At 35.4% G+C, this 20,172-nt stretch overlaps 1 protein-coding gene across 2 annotated transcripts in view; it reads left to right on the forward strand.

Moving 5' to 3' along the window:
* The window catches only part of FBXO47 (F-box protein 47), a 26,140-nt gene continuing 5,968 nt past the window's right edge, over positions 1-20,172 (forward strand). The window contains exons 1-9 of one of the 2 annotated variants that reach the window (XM_053892758.1): positions 1-184; positions 3,062-3,271; positions 3,626-3,796; positions 6,689-6,765; positions 8,298-8,375; positions 10,999-11,107; positions 16,132-16,308; positions 17,256-17,402; positions 18,069-18,211. In XM_053892758.1, coding sequence (XP_053748733.1) covers positions 3,088-3,271; positions 3,626-3,796; positions 6,689-6,765; positions 8,298-8,375; positions 10,999-11,107; positions 16,132-16,308; positions 17,256-17,402; positions 18,069-18,211 — 1,086 coding nt within the window. In that variant the 5' untranslated portion in view covers positions 1-184; positions 3,062-3,087. Of the gene's footprint in view, positions 185-2,257; positions 3,272-3,625; positions 3,797-6,688; positions 6,766-8,297; positions 8,376-10,998; positions 11,108-16,131; positions 16,309-17,255; positions 17,403-18,068; positions 18,212-20,172 lie in introns of those variants that run through there. The other variant, XM_019415987.2, reaches the window with a different exon arrangement.

Genomic DNA, 20,172 nt, shown 5'->3' on the forward strand with positions numbered 1-20,172 from the left:
GGCGGCTGGGAGGCGGGAACGCAACTCCGGAGCCGACCGGAGCTGAACCCGCCGTCTACCCGGCGGGAAAATCTTGAGGAGATACTTTCTTTTTTAAACATTAAGAAATTTGAGGATGGTGGGGCAGACCAACTAAATCCCATTTGCCTGTGATTCCTTAGCCGGAAAACTGTCAAAATCTGTGGTAAAAAGAGATTTTTTTCCCCCCAGTACTTACTTGGGATGGTTTCATCTTCTCGTGGACTGAAGGGGGTAAAAAATGCATCGCCATGTGGTTTGACTCTTCTGTCGGCCAGTTTCTCCCTTATGGCCTCCCTGGTTTACCTCTCTGAGGTGTTTGGAGCCAATGCCCCTGCAGATGTGGCGGGTCTCTTCTAGGGTTTGTTAGGTTAAAACAAAACAGAAATCGCGGCGAATTGCTGTGGGACGGTTTTCTCCGAAAGCGGGGGGGAAAATTCAGCCAAGAAGGCGCTCAAAGCCTCTCGCAGTCCAAAACGAGCGGGCTGGAACAGAGGCGTCGAAACATTTTATTACTATTATTTCGGGCAGTGATTCTCATTCTCTTGAGGGATACGGGGGGTGGGGTTGGGGGGGGGAAACCGGAAGTAGTTTGGATTACACCTTTAGGATTTTCTGGAAAGCCCGCTTCCCCGCCCTCCCCCTGCCCCAGAAGCCTCCAGGTCTGAGTGAGGAGAAGCAAGGAATTGTAAGGGGAGACTTCGGTTTTGAAAGAATGGGCCCACTGCGTTTTAATCCTCAGAGGTTTAAGTACACACGCTCGGTGGTTGACGCAGAGTCAACCACTGGGTCTCAGGTGTTCGGCGAGGCCCTGAAGAGCCCGCGGGCCCCACCCAAGTCCCACTTGACACGTTCCTCAGGGGCAGGACAAGCCCTAGGCCAGGTTTAGAATTTTAGAAATCGCATACTGTGAAAAGTGAAAAACAGCCTCGCGGATTAAATAAATGAAGATTCTTCCATTTGGTGGATTTGCATGCAGCCTTTAAAATATCTATACTTGTAGAAGTATCTGTTGGTATGGAAGGAAATTAGTTTCACTTACAATTGCAACTGAAAAAAAAACCCAGATTACAAAATAATATGAACGGTGATCCCTGTTTTGTTAGGAACATACATATATATATATAATATGTATATATATATGTATGTATATATATAATATATATGTGTGTATATATATGTATATATATTATATATGTGTATATGTAATATATATGTGTGTATATATATGTATATATATTATATATATGTATTATATATGTGTGTATATTATATGTGTATATGTATTATATATGTATATATTATATATGTGTATATATAACACATATACATAATATATATAATGTATGTGTTATATGTGATACATATGTTATTAAATATATAATTCTGGGATGATATGAATTCTAGTTTATAAGTGAATTTAATGGTCTTTTTGTTTTGCTGTATCTTGTAAACTTTTGACAATACAGTATGTTACTTCTGTAATTTTAACGAGTATTTTGAAATCTCTTCTAATTTCAATGCTCGTGGAATGCTAAAGCAAGGTGCTATGATATGTTTTTAAAGGAGGGCCTCAGTATGCTTTTCACTAAGAACTACACTTATTGGCCATGTTTTCAAATGTAACTGATTTTAAGTTGCTATAAGTAACCTCTTAGAGGAATACGTAACAATGTGATTTTGGCAATTTTGTGACAAAAGGAGGAAATGCATTTGGTCAGATGTATTTGTAACTCTGATGAAATGTCTCAGTCGTTACTTCGGAGACAGAGAGCCTTAGATTGGAGTTGTAGTTATGCATCTGTACATATACCTGTGTGTGTATATACAAAAGACTGTGTTTTCTGAATGGGAGCAGTAGTGACACAAAGTCACTGCATGTTATGAATATTTTTTTTTTAAATAATGTTCTCGGTGTAAGTAAATTATAGAAGAAATGCTCATTTTTGAAATCAAGTTGTATAGGCCCTTCCTAAACCTTATAAGTAATTAATATTAACCAAAAGTGGAATTAAGAGGAAAATCATTGCTCATTTATTTTTTCTAGTCTTATTAATTTTACAAGACTTTAATTTTACTGCTTATTTGTGTTAAACAGTACCTAATTGGTAATAGTAATGCAATCTTCTTAATCTGTTAGAGCTGGTAACTTTTAAAAGCTCTAAACTTAGACTTTCTTTTTTTTTTTTTTAAGTTTATTTATTTTCAGAGAGAGAGAGCGAGTGGGGGGAGAGGTGGTGGGGGGGGGGAGAGAGACAGAATCCCAAGCAGACCCCACACTGTTAGCGTAGAGCCCAATGCAGGGCTTGAACTCACGAAGTGAGAGATTATAACCTGAGCTGAAACCAAGACTTCGTTGGACATTTAACCAACTAAGCCCCAGGTGCCCCTAAAATTTCTATTTCTTCTCTCTTTATTTTTACTATTTCCAACAAAAGAAAATGTTAGTACTCAGTTTTAAAAACATTGAAAGACTTTACTACAAAATTTTAAAGCTACATTGATATTTTGATTCTTTTTAGAATGTAAAGATTGTGAAAGCAACATACTAACGGACAGATATTGAATGTTTTGAATTTGTTATATTGGTTTTTTGTGTCAGATCTTTTACTTTTTCAAATTTTTGCATATTTCTTTTCTTAGACTATATCTTACCCAAATACGTGTTTCTTATTCTACTAAAATTCTTTATCTAGAATATTTGGCTAAGGGGGAAAAGATTTTTAAACATTTCATATCGTGTGAAATGAATAAATAGACTCTACCGGGGGGAACTCCATAAATTGGATATTATATTAAAACGTTTGTAAATAGAGGGGCGCCTGGCTGACTCACTTGGTAGAGCATGTAACTCTTGATCTCGTGGTCATGAGTTCAAGCCCCACAATGGGAGTAGAGATCACTTAAGGAAAAAAAAAAAAAGATTTGTAAATAAACAGACAGCTATTGCCCATCAAAGTGTCAAATTCATTTTAAAAGAACAGCTCTTCATTGCTATAATCTCCTTTCTTCTTTGTCTCTTATATTTTATTTTTCTAACCAGGATCAATTCATGAGATAAGAAAGAGGATGGCATCTAGAATAAATACCAGTTTCACTTTGATTCCCAACCAGAAATACAGACGTAGTAATCGTCGATCCAACAGCTATTTTTCCGATACCCTTGGCTCAGAATCTCAGCCCTTATCAACGCTTGGAAATTTTAAAGCCTTGCCATTGGAAATATTCCAAATAATCTTAAGATATTTGTCAGGTGAGGTCTGGGGACTATGAGTAGGTTATATAGACACTTGAATATTTTTTCCCAAGAACTAGTTTATCATCTTAGGCCCTGCTAGAATATTAATGGTATTTACATTATGTTTATTTTCTAAATTTTCATCATTGTTAGGCAAGGGGTACAATGAAGAAAGTACGACACTCAAACTCTTTAAAGCATGCCTCTAAGTATAATAACATGGTAACTTGACGGTTACATCCCTAAATATTTCCAATTCATTGAGCGGTAGATTTCAAACAATTTAAAGATTATAAGTTAAGATTGTATAATAGTGCTATCCTTATAATTAAGCCATTTATATGTATGTATATATATTTCTTTTGGTAGTGAAGGATATCAGCATGCTAAGCATGGTGTCCAAAACAGTCAGCCAGCACATTATTAATTATATCTCAACCTCATCAGGAAGCAAAAGACTTTTACTACAGGATTTTCATAACCTTGAGCTGCCTAGCAAGAGACAAGACTCTGCCATACTGGAACATTACAGATCTCTAGGTAATTTATGTAATGAGAATTGTAACAAGTAAAGAACTACACTTAATTAAGGGGATTTTATTAAACAATTCTGTAAGGCCTGTGGGAAATGGGGTATTTCTTAAGATGTGCCTATTGCTATGATGCTTTTACCCTTCAGTGTGAGGACTTTCCCATAATAGTCTCTTATACTTATCTTTGAAGATGAGAGAATGCACTTTAATGTAAAGTATCAGTCCTTGTGATTTCATGTCCATACAATGTCACCTTTGTGACTTATCAGTCACTGATAAGTGATAAGTAAACTGATAAGGTGGCTTATCAGTTTAGGAAACTGATGTATTTTCTATGCTTTACTTCCTGTGTATCTAATGAGTTTTATCTCGAAACCTCTTTTCTCTTTTAACCATAATCTATAGTCCTTAAAACAGAAATGTTGTGGAAGATCACTTATTCTCTTATCAGAAACAATGTGTTTTTTAAGGTACTCTACACATTTACTAATAAATCATTATGCTATAATAAATTAACCTTATCAAAGGAAATTATAATTTCTTCCCTTGATTTATAGTTGTTTATGTCTTTCATCCCATTCATCGATTTTATTCTCCCTCAGAGTGCTGAAATAAAATTCTAATTTTGACTTGACTAGTGACACCAGTTTAATTATGAAACTACCTTGTAATTAACCAAAGTATGGCAATAAAACCAAAAATTAATGAGATACCTGGATGGCTCAATTGGTTAAGTGTCCCACTTTGGCTCAGGTCATGATCTCATAGTTTGTGAGTTCGAGCCCCATGTCAGGCTCTGTGCTGACAGCTCAGAGCCTGGAGCCTGCTTTGGATTCTGTGTCTCCCTCTCTCTCTGTTCCTCTCCCATTCACACTCTGTCTCTCTTTCTTTTTCTAAAAAGTAAACATTAAAAAAATAAAAAAAAATTAAGATGATGTTTCAGGTTTTAAATTAAGGTATAATAGTTCAGTGATTATTATCTTTTAGTAGCCCAAGGATGCCTAGCTTTAAGATTATACACCTGTGTAAATACATAAAAGTGTATTTGATAAGTGTATTTAATAAGATTAAATGAAAGGTATGTAATCTGATTGCAGTGTTACTGGTTTCGGTATTTATGATTAGACTTAGTAAAGCCTGTAACAGAATATAGCAATGGCTTTTTGCTACTTGTCATTGTAAATATCCTTTTCCAAACATCCTTAGTTACAGAACAAGTGGTGTGGTGAAAGAGCTTATTTTTTTGGTTTTGATCTGAAAGAATTTTTTTCTCCATGACCAAGACTTAGTCACTCAAATAAGCAAAACGGCCTTAAGATAATTATATGGATAATTCAGTGGAAAAATACAAATATGTATTGATCTTAATAGCCAGCTTTTAAAAACAGTTTTATTCACGTAATGATTTCAACCTTCCATTTAATTTTGGTGCAGACACCTGGCTTATGACTTATTCTTTAGGTAAATTTGATGTACCTACCATTTTCTCATGTTGCCATTCCTATCTGATCTGTTCTTGTTTTCAGACATCAAAATAACATTTTCAGAATTCTGTGCTCTGAAAATCATAAATTTTAATTTGCTTCTTCATACAAAACAGAGCAGATGGCCAGTGTGAAAAGAACATTACATCTGATTCTACTTTAGTGGGAAGAAATTTTAAAAGTTGGCCTCTAAAGGGTATAGCAGAGCACCTGTGTTAAAAAAAAAAATAAATAAGCCAGCCAGTACTGGTTTTTATGGTAAATTGCAATCCTTAAAAATAGGAGTTTTACATTAGAAAAAGCAACCAACATACAATTATAGCTTACAATTCCCCAGCTATGCTATGCCATGGAACTGGATGCCAAAACATGAAAAGAAAAAGAACTCAGCTTAAAAACCAAGCACTGAAAATGTCTTTTTATGTACAAAAATAAGAAGGGTTTATATTTCAAACTCAATTCTGGTCATGTGTTATCCAAACATAGCAACTTCTAAAAATAAATTGGATTCCCATAGATTCTACAGAATTATATAAAGCAGTTATTACATGTGTTAAAAAGTAAATGCAGAGGAGATAAAAATGGAGAAATTCATGATATTCAGATATATATTTTCCTACCATGTATCTTATTTTTAGTGTAAGGACAACATTGCCCTTATAGGAATGTTAACAGTGTATTGCCATTTTAGGAAAACAGAACACATAAAGTTACAGAAAACAAATCATACACTGTCACTGTAGTTCAAGTTACATATCTCACTGGGAAATTGAAGAGGTTTTTTTTCTTTTTTAAAATATCTCAATACAAAATTCTATACATTCTTAACATATAAGCCCCATAAAAGGATATCTTTGAAGGAAGAAATGGATATTTCATCCAAACTGGATACTTTCTGTGAGGGAAAATAACTTCTAACCTCTGAAATTTTAAGTACTTAATGCTTTAAAAAATTTTTTATCTGGAGAAAGGAATACAAAATCCCTTTTTTCATTCTTTCCGTGTTTTACGTTAACGACTCTTAAAACATTTCCCTTCGTGAACATGATGTTAATTTCAAGAACTATTGGAATCTGTTCTTGAGAATAAAGATAATATAAAGTTCCACTAGTGTATCTTTGTGTCTGTTATTGTATCTTTTTAAGTCTAAATAGTTTCCGTATCTGTCTTATAATATAAATTTCATAATGTTTTGTAAGATTTTATGCCACTTAGTAGACATCAGAGTTACTTGGTAAATACCATATACTCTTGCTCCCAAACTTCCTCTTCAGAACCATGTCAGCTCACAGTCTACTGTGATATACCATACTTGACTTTCAGGAAATGTTATGCTGTGCTTTATAGGTACTCTTAAATTAATTGCATTGTTATCTTTTTTTTTTTTTTTTTCATGTGTCTCTTTACTTTCTCAGGTCTGCTGTTTAAAAGATGTACATTGCTGCTACCCACAAGGGAAAGACTAAAGTACATTCACAGGATACTGGCAGAAGTAAGATCACACTTCTTAATTAGTTCATAATCTTGGTTTCCAGTAAAGATATTTTAATGAATGTCTTACACTCATTTTAGATCCATCTTCAATTAGTAGAATTTCATAAGTTAGTACTAAAAACTGATTGATGATGATCTAATACCAAGTATCCAGAGATTATAAACCACCAAAATGCAGTAGTCTTTTATTTATCATATAAAAATGTTTTAAATATTTGTTTGTTTGTTTGTTTGTTTGTTTGTTTGTTTCGAGAGGGAGAGAGAGAGAATGAGCAGGGGAGAGAGGCAGAGGGAGAGAGAGGTCCCAAGCAGGCTCTGTACTGTCAGCGCAAAGCCTGATGTGGGGCTCAGTCCCACGAACCATGAGATCATGACCTGAGGCAAAATCAAGACTCAGATGCTTAATCAACTGAGCTACCCAGGCACCCCATAAAATAATATTTTTACATAACTAAGAACATCATTCAAGTTTGTTAAGCTTATCATAGTATAAAAGTATTTTTACCCTACATGAGAATCCTGAGGATGTTTTAAAGTGGTGATTTACGTATTTTATTAAAATGAAATCATTTCTTACTGTTTAAATTTTCAAAAAATAAGAAAGTGTTTTTAATATTAAAATAATAAAACTTTTATGATAATTTATGACTTGGAAATATGTATCAATGTGTTTAGGCATAATCTCTGTATAAGCTTTTGAATTTCACTATACAAACTCAAATATACATCCAATGCTGCGGTTCAGTTCTACACTCAATAGTATGCAAACTATTTCTGATGCATCAGCTTTTTTCATGTTGGCATTTGCATGAAGTTCAGATCTATATTATTGCAGCAGCTTCTCAGATGATCTTTCTGCCATCTATTTCTTCACTTCCTAGGACATTCTGTATGTTGAATCAAGATATTCTTCCTAAAGTATCCCTTTCATCAAGTTAATTTTCTTGCTTAAAAATCTTTTGGTGGTTACTCAATTTCAGCAAGATAAAGTCCAAAGCCCATATTTAGGGTTTTCCCTGACGATGCAACCTTACTTCTACTACATTGAGCCCAATTAAGCATGTCATATCTTTATTTCCATATAAACCTTTTTATCCTACCTCTATAAAATTTTGTCTTTATCATTTCCCTCACCTATCTTTTCCATTCATTATATTTGCATCTTACTCTAAGACAGTGCTTTTTTCACATCCTTCAGAAGCTGTTTTGATCAAATTTATCTTGTTTCTGCTTTCAAAATATCTGATACAGTGTTTATTTGGTCATTTTAACATTTATATGTATTCTAACCTGAATTATCAAAATAATTTCATGTGCATGTATTTTATTCTAAATAAATTATGAACTTGAAGATGGACTCTGTTTATACTTCTTTTGAGATCCCACCTATATAACACAATGCTAATTAGTTATTTAGTGTTTTAATTATTTTCAATACTGAAAAATTCCTGCATATTTCCATTAAATTTGAATGTCCAATCATTGTACAGTTCCATTGAAAAAGAGGAATTAATAGTTGTTTCTTTACAGGTTTCCTGTTTTAAATTCAATGGCTGTGCAGCCCCTATCCAATGTTTAGGATTACCATGTTATGGCATGTTTTTGCAGGTACATTTTTAAAATTTATTTTTTATAGGTACATTTCATGAAAGAAGAAGAAAAGGAATGCTTTTCGAAATGTTAACAAGTAGAGCATGTAATCTAGCTTTCTGTAGGTTAATAAAAATAATCTAGAAGAGAACAAAATATAAAGATCTGAGGATGTGTTAATCTAATAGTGTGCCACCTCAGATTTTTTTCTTGAATTTCTCAATGGTAAGAACATTTAATATTTATTTGCTCCATACCAATATCCTTGACATTTCCAGCCAATTGTAAAGACTAGTAATCTTGTGGGGTGGAGTGTGCGTGCGTGTGTGTGTGTGTATGTGTGTGTAATGAAGTTTTAGTCTTGAGCTAATTATTTAAAATGTGATTTTAGGGGTGCCTGGGTGGCTCAGTCGGTTAAGTGTCAGACTTCGGTTCAGATGATCTCGCAGTTCATGAATTTGAGCCCTGCATCAGCTCTGTGCTGACAGCTCAGAGCCTGGAGCCTGCTTTGGATTCTGTGTTTTCTTCTCTCTCTGCCCCTCCCCCACTTGCACTCTGTCTCTCTCTCTCTCTCTCTCTCAAAAATAAATAAACATTTTTAAAAATGTGATTTTAGAAGTGAAAAAAATTGTAACTTTGGGAGATGACAGATGTGTTAATTATTGTAATTATTTTGCAATATATACATATATAAAATCACTACACGGTACACCTTTGACCTACACAATGTTAATGTCAATTATATCTCAATTAAGTTGATAAAAAAAAGAAATAAAACTACATGATTTTAAAAGTTTTTGACAGGGGCGCCTGGGTGGCTCAGTCGGTTAAGCGGCCGACTTCGGCTCAGGTCATGATCTCGCGGTCCGTGAGTTTGAGCCCCGCGTAGGGCTCTGTGCTGACAGCTCAGAGCCTGGAGCCTGTTTCAGATTCTGTGTCTCCCTCTCTCTGACCCTCCCCCGTTCATGCTCTGTCTCTCCCTGTCTCAAAAATAAATAAAACGTTAAAAAAATTTAAAAAAAAAATAAAAGTTTTTGACTAATCTTTTATTATAAACAAAGAAGATAACAATACTATTATTTAACGTTATTCAATATTAATGATATATTATTAATCTATTACATCGTTTTAAGTAGTTTAAATGTACAGTTTACCCTTGAACAACACAGGTTTGAACTGTCCAGGTCTACTTATAGACAGATGTTTTTCAATAAATCAGTATAGTACATAAATGTATTACCTCTTTCTTATTTTCTTTTTCTTTTGAGAGAGAGAGAGAGAGAGATCAGAGGAGGGGCAGAGAGAGAGGGAAACAGGATCTGAAGCAGGCCTTGCACTGTCAGCAGAGAGCCTGTGTGGGGCTCAAACTCATGAACCCTGAGATCGTGACCTGAGCCAAAGTTGGATGCTTAACCGACTGAGCCACCCAGGCACCCCTTTATGATTTTCTGAATAACGTTTTTTTTCTCACTTTATTGTAAAAATACAGTATACAATACATATAACATACAAAATACATGTCAATTGACTATGTTATTGGTAAGGCTTGTGATCAACAGTAGACTATTAGTAGTTAAGTTTTGGGAGAACCAAAATCTATATGTGGATTTTCGACTGTGAGGGGGTGTCAGTGCCCCAACCCCTGCCTTGTTCAAGGATCAGCTGTAATAACTTATTTAAAACTTAAACGACCTTACAATGTTTATAACAATCTTGCTCTATATCCCAGCCTCCCAGCCACCATCTGCCTGCCCAGATTCCAGGGGCCTAGTTCCTCTTACTATCCCTCTTTTAAGATAGACTTTTGCTTTGGGAGAGGGGGTGGGGATAGGTAATATAAACACATATATGCATATAAAATTCAAAAGGTACAAAATTGTATAAAGTGAAAAGTAAATCTCCCAACAAGGCCTGTCCCTTATCTACCAAGTTCCCTTCAACAGAAGTAACTGTTGTTAGCAGTTTCTTCTATGTCCTTCCAGAGAAAATTAGATTAATTTTTAAACTACTAAAATCCAGTTCAACTATTTTAAGAAAAATTTGTATGAGTAGTCAACCTTTTGAGAATCTAACTGTAGTGGTATACCGTTTGAATTTCCTTTTCATATATGTATAACTTTACATTATGGTTTGTTCAATGATAATTATTGAACTCTGTCCTAATAAAAATGTTTGCTTGTTCACATCAAAATGTCATTAATAAATATTCATAACTGTCATATTAAAATGAAATCATTATCACTTGTATGTAATATCATAAATGATAACTAGAGGAGATTGAAGGGATTCTGTTGAAGTCTAAAACTAAACTACATACAGTATGTTGTGAGTCAGATAGCTAATGCTGTGTTCTAGGGTTTTGGCTTTGTTATTTTACTCATACTGTCAGAGTTCAGGATTCAGTACCATTTGAAAGTTCTCTGAAAGGATACTCCCTTTACAACTAAAAAGAAACTGGGTTTTGGAGCATTTCTAGGATTTGTTTATATAAATTTTCTTATTAAATATTCCATAGTGGATAAAAATTGCACATCACCTCAATCATGTGATACAGCTATTATGTTCATAAGGCAGTAGTGACTTACATTTTGATTTGATGGTCTGAACATCTACAATATTTCCTTTATTTTATTATTCTCAGACCTTAACAGCAGGTTGGGATGAACTCGAGTGCCATCGTGTGTATAACTTCTTATGTGAGCTGACTGATCTCTCCCGGAAGATGCAGACCGTTGTCTGCAGCAAACCAGGTAAAAAAACTACAATTAATTAGTATTATTACAGATATTAAAATAGGGGGAAAAAAGGAGGGCACCTTGCCTGAGAGGCTCAGTCAGCCTAGCGTCCAACATCGGCTCAGGTCATGATCTCATGGATCATGAGTTCAATCTCATGGATCATGTGCTGACAGCTCAGAGCCTGGAGCCAGATTCAGATTCTGTGTCTCCCTGCCCCTCCATGCCCCTCCACCGACCTCCCCCCACCCACTCGTGCCCTGTCTCTCAAAAATGAATAAACGTTAAATTTTTTTTTTAAATAGGAAAAAAAAAAGAGCAGAGTTCAAAAATGTATTTAAAAGTAAATCATGACAGGGGCACCTGGTTGGCTCAGTCGGTTAAGCCTCCAACTCTTGACTTCAGCTCAGGTCATGCTCTCAGGGTTCATGAGTTTGAGCCCCGTATCAGAGCAAAGCCTGACAGAGCAAAGCCTGTTTGGGATATTGTCTCCCTCTCTGCCCCTCCCCTACTTGCTCGCTATCTCTCTCTCCAAATAAATAAAAATAAACTTAAAAAAGTAAATCATGACATCCATATGTAGTAAAAGGACAAAGAAATGTAAGGGAATGATAAACACTGAATTAAACTGTGAAGCAAATATGGCATGTGATTAGAGAAAGAAGTACTCAGGGCTTAATTGTATTGATATTTTATTCCTTAGGTCTGGATGGAGGATACAAAGGTGTTTGTTATAGCATTACTTAAACCTTTGTGTATATATATGAAATATTTCATATTTTTAAAATTATGGAATCCTACAATCTAGCAATATCACTGGGAGACACTCCCACAGTGTGCATAAGGAGACATGTATAAGAATGAACATTCTTATACAGTATGGAACCATGAAAAACTGCAAACAATCTAAATGCCCATTGTCAGGTGAATGGATAAATAAAGTATTCATACAATGAAATCCATTAGTAGTTAAAATGTATTAATGAGTAGTTAAAATGTATGGATAAACCTTAAAATATAATTTGAGAAAAAGGTAACCAAAGGATATTTTCAATATAATACTATTTATACACAAATTAAAAACATGTAAAATAATTCTATATATTCTTTATGGTAACATACATGTATTAAAAAGTGTAAGAACAGGAGTGCCTGGTGGCTCAGTCAGTTAGGCCTCTGACTTTGGCTCAGGTCTTGATCTCACGGTTTGTGGGTTCAAGCCCCGTGTCAGGCTCTGTGCTAACAGCTCAGAGCCTGGATCCTGCTTCAGATTCTGTGTCTCCTTCTCTCTGTGCTCCTCCCCCATTCGCACTCTATCTCTGTCTCTCTCCCCCTCAAAAATAAATAAACGTTAAAAAAAAATTTTTTTTTTAAGTATAAGAACAGGGGCGCCTGGGTGGCTCAGTCAGTTAAGCATCCAACTTCAGCTTAGTTCATGATCTCACAGTTCGTGAGTTCGAGCCCGGCATCGGGCTCTGTGCTAACAGCTCAGAGCCTGGAGCCTGCTTCAGATTCTGTGTCTGCCTCTCTCTCTGCCTCTCCCCTGCTTTCATTCTGTCTCTCTATCAAAAATAAATAAACTTTTAAAAAATGTAAAAAAAGAAAAGTATAAGAACATAGTTGGGAAATGTGATAATTAAGTTTGAGTGCCCACGTGGCTAGGCCACAGTACCCAGATATTTGGTCAAACATTATTCTAGACATTTCTCTGAAATTATTTCTTAGATGAAATTAACATTTAAGCAGTAGACTTTGAATAAACAGATTACCCTCATCAATCACTTGAAGGCCTTAGTAGAAAAAGACTGACCTTCCCAAGCAAGATAAAATTCTGCCAGCAGACTGCCTTTGGACTTGAACTGCAACTATTCTCTGTTCTCTAGTCTGCCAGCATATCCTGCCGATTTTGGATTGCCAAACCTCAACAATCTCATGAGCCAGTTTCTCAGAATAAATTCTTCTCTGTGTATATATACACACCCTGTTTGTTTTATTTTTCCGGAGAATGTTGACTAGGTATGAGAGGGTCAAAACCCAAATTCAAGATGGTGATCACCTCTGAGGATAAAGGGCAAGGGGATTGGGAGTGATATACAAGGAGCTGTAACTGTACCTATAATGTTTTATTTATTTTAAAAATCTGAAGCAAATATAGCAAAAAGTAAAGCTTTAACAAAGCTACGTGATTGGTACACAGTATTTTTGTAGTATCTCTGCTTTTTCTGACAGTTTGAGATATTTCATTATGACACAAATTATGGATCAAAAAAGCAGATTAGAAGCCCAATGAAACAATAACAAAATTAATTTATCATGTCCCTTCCTTGATCAAAAACTTTCACTGGCTCCCTAATGTCTTCAAAATAAAGTCCAAACTTTTTATACTGGCCTTTACATTCTAATCCCACCCCACTTTTGCAAACTTATTCCCCACTATTCTCTGTATTTGTTTGACATAGAGTAGGCTTCTCACTCTACTCACTGTGTCTCACACATCTCTTAAACATTTCCACTTCATATCTTTTATTCATTCTCTATTTTTTTTTTCTGAAATACCATCTCTCCTCCTTTTTTTAAATGTTTTTATTTCTGAGACAGAGAGACAGAGCATGAGTGGAGGAGGGGCAGAGAAAGAGGGAGACACAGGATCTGAAGCAGACTCCAGGCTCTGAGCTGTCAGCACAGAGCCCAACGTGGGGCTCGAACCCATGGACTGTGAGATCATGACCTGAGCTGAAGTCAGACGCTCAGCCAACTGAGCCACCCAGGCGCCCCTCTCCTCATTTTTTAAGACCCAACTTACCTGACTTTCCTCTGTAAAGCCTTTCCTGATCCCCAGGCCTTCAGTGATCTCTGACACCTACACATCTATATTACATGGCTTAACACATTAGGAAGTACATACTTCATACAGCCTTAGATCGTTGGTAGACTTTCCACTTATACTTGTCTTATCTATAAGTAAATAGATCATAAATTGTATAAAAATGTAAAATGGTGCCACCACTATGGAAGACAAGCTTGACCATTCCTCAAAAAGCTAAACATAGATTTATCATATGACCAAGCAATTCCACTCCTAGGTATTGAAAGCTGGGACTTGGAAAGATACATGTATGCCAATGTTCACCACAGCATTATTCACAATATCCAAAAAGTGGGAACAACCCAAGTGTTGAACAGATGAATGGATAAACAAAATGTGGTATATTCATACAATGGAATATTTTTCAGCCATAAGAGGAAATGAAGTCTTGATCCATGCTAAAATGGATGAACTTAGAAAGCATGCTAAGTGAAATAAGTCAGACACAAAAGGACAGATTTTGTGATTCCACTTAAATGAGGTACCTTAAACAGGCAAATTCATAAAAACAGAAAGCAGATTAGAGGTTATTAGGAACTGGGGGCAGAGGGAAATTGGAGCTATTGCTTAAATGGTTATAGAGTTTGTTTGAGGTGATAAAGAGTTCTGGAAATAAACAGTTATGATGGTGGAACAATATTGTGAATGTAATTGAGGCCATTGTATTATACACTTTAAAATGGTTAAGATGGCAAACACTATGTTATATATATTTATATACATATAAATAAATATATATATTTACCACAATTTTTAAAAATTAATAACATAATAGATTTTTAAAGTTTATTTAAGTAACCTCTACACTCAACATAGGTTACAAACCCATGACCCCAAGATCAAGAGTCTCATGCTCTTCCGACTAGCCAGGCACCCCAATAATATGATAGATTATAAACTATTGAATTATATACTTTAAATGGATGAATTATATGGTATGTAAATTATATATATTTCAATAAGTCTGTTTAAAAAACAAACAGAAGATTCCACTTCATACCCACCAGAATGGCTAGAATCAAAAAGTCAAATAATAACAAATGTTGGCGAGAATGTGGAAAAATTGGAACCTCATACATTGCTGTTTGGGATGTAACATGGTACAGCCATTTTGGAAAAAGCAGTCTGGCAGTTCCTCAAATGATTAAACGTAGCGTTTCTAGATGACCCAGAAATTCCACTCCTAGGTATTTCCCAAGAGAAATGAAAACATATGTCCACACAGAAACTGGTACACAAATGTTATAATAGCCGAAAGGTAGAAACAACCCAAATGTCCATCAATGGGTGAATGGATAAACAAAATGAGGTATATCTATGCAATGGAATATTATTTGGCAAAAAAAAAAAAAAAAAAAAAAAAAAAATGAAGGAAGTACTGATAGATGCCATAACATGGATGAACCTTAAACACATGCCAGGTGTTGTAGTTATGAACACTTAAAGTTACTTGCTTTATATATTGCTGTAATAAAAATGTGCTTTTAAAAAAAAAACATGCTAAGTGAAAGAAGCCAGTTACAAAGACTATATGATTTCATTCATATGAAAGTCCAGAAAGAGGAAGGCTTTAGAGACAGAGGGTTGATTATTGTTGCTTAAGGCTAGGGGTGGTAAATAATGGGGGGAGGGGGGTGATAGCTAAAAGAACAGGATTTCTTTTTGAGGTGATGAAAGATTCTAAAATTGGCTTGGTGCTGGCTGTACATATCTGTGAATATCCTAAAAGCCACTCAATTGTATGGTGTGTAAAGTATATCTCAATAAAATTGTTTAAAAAATAGTCCCTTGGGGCACCTGGGTGGCTCATTCTGTTAGGCGTCCGACTTCAGCTCAGGTCATGATCTCACGGTCGATGAGTTCGAGCCCCGCGTCGGGCTCTGTGCCGACAGCTCGGAGCCTGGAGCCTGCTTCGGATTCTGTGTCTCCCTCTCTCTCTGCCCCTCCCGTGCTCATGCTCTGTCTCTTTCTGTCTCAAAAATAAATAAAAACATTAAAAAAATTTTTTAATAAATAAATAAATAATAGTCCCTTGATAATCTAAAATTTTTACAGAGGAAAATGAAATAGCACTTTCAGTACAAAGCATGTTACAAATGTCTATCACTGACCTGTCCAATATGCACATCAGCCTTTCTAGGAAGAATGGTTTACAATTCTTTTGTCTTCATAGGAAGTGCTCGAAAACTAGAGTTAAGGATCAGACTGTTCTGTAGGAGCGTCCTGCTTGATCACTGGATACATCAAAGTGATTCTGCTTTTTGGTTGACGCGTATATTAAAACCATGGCCAATGGTGAATCAGGCAAGATTATTATATATCATCTTTGGACCAATATCTCCTCAAGATGGTGAGCATCCATTTTTCAGGAATGTATGTTACAAAACTGGTTAATTACTTTTACTTTAGGAAGCATATCTTTTTGTACCTGCTCAGTTTCATCATTCCTATTGACTATACTGTGTTTCATGATTTCATAGATGTACACTACATTGGCTTATGCATAACTTAAGACTGCAGGCCATTACCAAATATATTCCAATCATCTTTGGTATACCTAAAAATCACTACTTTTTATTTCTAAACATTACCTTAACTCAAGATTATGTTTGCTGCTGGAGGGGACTCATAATGCCTGTAAAGCACAGTAGTCGTTGAAATTGATGTTTTGGGTGCATAATATGATTATTTGAAATTTTGCCTTTCTAGTTAAGTTTTGCTTAGGTTAACGTTAATATTAGCGTGCAGTTCTTTGTCTCACATTGTCTCTGTCAGGAAGTAACTAGTTTAAAGTACACTGAATAGGAACAGGAAGCCAATCTGGGATAAAATTTTGTTCTGTGTAATTCACAAAGCAAATTGGTCATAGATAAATAATCAAAAACTGACTGGATTACTGTGTTTTGGTATAAATGTTTGAAAGATACTCAGATACAGCATGCTCTCCTTTCAGAAGGACATCAATAGATTTGACATGATTTTACTAAGATTACATCATTTACTACAATTTCTGTTACAGGAATAGCATTATCTTTGAACTAGAAGCACTATTCTGCTTGGCGAAACTACCTTTACTTCATTTAGCTATTGTTCCTATGCTTCATCACGTCATCCAGAGACATTCAAACTTAGACTGTTATCAAAATTGACTTTCATTATGAAAGTTAAAATGAAAGTAGCATATATAAGCAATGGGATTCCATTATGCAATCCAATTTCCTTTCTAAACAATCCATGAAGTCTTTATCATAAATCCAACTATTCTGTCATAGCCTAGTTTTTGTTTCAATTATCTAGGACAGGTGGTTTGGCAGAAAATGATAGAAGAACCTACAGATGAATCCAGTCTGAAAGGTTTGGCTGATGCCATTAAATTACTATATGACACAGGCACGAAAGAATGGACAGCAGATGATGTTATCAGTCTTGTAGATGAACTATCAGGTAAAAATACATATTTACCACATAGAATAATAGAAATGTATTCTCAGAATATGGTTATAAAATTGTAAGGATAATTCTGTGGGTAATAAATGAATTACCTATTCGAGATCACTAAATGTTCTAAAATATTTAAAGAGTTTGACATTATGTTTGAAGAGAACGCATATCATCAATGTACTTTCCTCCACTTGCCAATACATATATACTTATTACCATTACTGTTTGAAAGTTTCACGAATTTAATTATAGCTCAATCATTCCCATTTTGTAAATTCTCACAAACACCCTCCTAGGCCGTGTAAGAAGAAAGCCCTCTCCTATTGGCAAGGAAAAGGAAAACAATTTTTCCCATTCTTGCAGAATTCTTCGGATTCTAAAGTTTATAAGATTTCTTTCCTTACACAGAATTAGACTATCATGCCTTTTGATCTATATGTAGGAGAAATGCTTTGACCATATTACTAGAACATTTGTAAAAGTCACCATAACTTGGCAATAATCTCTGTCTCTAGTTGAGTGCTATACAACTAAAGCATTTTTTCTGAGCTTTTCCCTTGCACTAGTTGTATTTCCAACAAGGTGATATAATATTGCATGTTCTTAATGGTGTTTACTAGAGCTATTATATAATTTTTCACTAAATAACTGTTCTCCCTCTAATAAAAGTGGTTCCCCGTGAATGGCTTCTAGAGAATAATGCACGTCTCCTAATCCTAAGTGGGAACAACATCTGTTTCACTTTCATGGCTAGTAAAGCTGTGAATGGACGGGCCATTGAATTGGCAAAGCTGATAGTCTTTTTGGCTTTGGTAAGTAAACAAGTTTTTCTCTAGCAAGTTAACATTACAGTTTACTTACTAGGGAGCTGGCCTGAAGGAACTGAAATATGTTCAAAACATTTTGAAAGAATAAGTATTTAAGCATATATTTTTATGATACTTAAAAAAATTTTAATAGAGTAATATAATATCATATTTGGAAACATTCCTTATAGTCACCTCTCCCCACTTCATGTCTATATTGTTATTATACAACTCTGCCAAATTATATTCTTTTTTTAAAGTCCCATTTTCAAAAAGCGCTTTTTATTTCTTTTTTTAAATTTTTACTGTTATTTATTTACTTTTGAGAGAGAGAGAGAGAGAGAGAGAGAGAGCATGATCAGGGGAGGGGCAGAGAGAAAGAGAGATACAGAATCCAAAGCAGGCTCCAGGCTCTGAGCTGTCAGCACAGAGCCCGATGCAGGGATTGAACTCGTGAACCGCGAGATCATGACCTGAGCTGAAGCTAGTCGCTCAACCGCCCGAGCCACTCAGGCACCCCTAAAAAAGCACTTTTTATGATTTGCTTCAAAATAATCAGTGGGCAGCAGGGAGAGGATGTAAAAGTAAATGATAGTAGAGAGGAGACAAGATTGGTGATTGTTGAAGCGAGGGAATGTATATTGGGGGTTCATTATACTATTATTTACACTTTGTATAGTTAAAATGTTTTTCAAAATAAAACATTAAAAAATATATTTAATATGCATTCATTTAACACAAATTGAGTGTTTTACTATGGGCCATACACTGTGTAATATTCTAAGACTGTGGAAATTGGGGAGCCTGGGTGGCTTAGTCAGTTGGGCATCTGACCCTTGGTTTCAGCTCAGGTCATGATCCTGTGGTTCCTGGGATCAAAACCTGTGTCAGGCTCCACGCTGGGATTTTCTCTCTCTCTTCTCTCTCTGCCCCTCCCCTGCTTGTGTGTGCTCTCTCTGTCTCTGTCTTTATCTCTCTCTCTGGAAATAAATAAACATTAAAAAAAATACCTATTAAAAACTATGGAGATTAACAGAACAAATCTCTGACAAAAAGCGGCTTAAGGTCTTTTAAGAGGTATCAGTTTATTTATTTATAAATAAATTCAGTGTGATAAGTACAAAAATAATGTACAAATAGAAACAGAGGTAACAGAGAGGAGCCAATATTGGGTGAATATAGAGCACAGGCAAGGCTTCCCCAATCCCAGTAGAAATATGTTTTTAAAAATGAATAGAAGTTTGCCAGAAGATTGAAGGGGGGGCGTTGCAAATTATTCAATCATGTACCTGCACGTATTACATAAAAATCTCATTGATTTAGCTACCATCACAGATGCCACCCCACCAGTGCTTCAAAAGCAGCAAGAATAGTCTTCCAGTTGACTATTATGAGGAGTAATTGAATGTAATCCATTTCTTATGAAATGGAGACCAGGATCTTTACCAACTCAACTGCTTAAAACATGAATGAAACCTCTGTGGCTCTTCTTAAAATGTGAAACTGTGAAGAAAGCTATAAATTAACTGAATTCGCAATGCAAATATTTATTTTAATAATTAAGCAGATTCCCTCAAAAGGAGAAAGAAATGGAACTGCCTGGCTATATTCAAAGGACTGTAAGCAGTTCAGTATTACTATTTCTGGAGTAAAATGTTCAGAGGAAGAGGAGGTGAGGTTAGATAGGAAGGGAGAGGCTAGGTAAGGAAGGGCTTTGTCAACCATCCTGTGGAGGTTGAACACATCCTCTAATAAGGAGCTGCTGAAAAGTTTTAGGAAGGTGAGTGACATGATCAGCTTTAAGTCTTTGGAAGTTTACTTTGGCAGCACTGTAGCAAGTGGAATGAAGAGGGAGTCACTAAGGATGACTTCCCTGCAAAACCTCTGATAAACATCTTAATTCTGATCCTTAATTTTCTCTAAATGGCGTCATATTTGTCTTCTCTTTCTCTTCATTTGCTAATAGT

The sequence above is a fragment of the Panthera pardus genome, unplaced genomic scaffold (genome assembly GCF_024362965.1).
Source record: "Panthera pardus isolate Hobbes unplaced genomic scaffold, ASM2436296v1 HiC_scaffold_3, whole genome shotgun sequence".
Classification (NCBI taxonomy): Eukaryota; Metazoa; Chordata; class Mammalia; order Carnivora; family Felidae; genus Panthera; species Panthera pardus.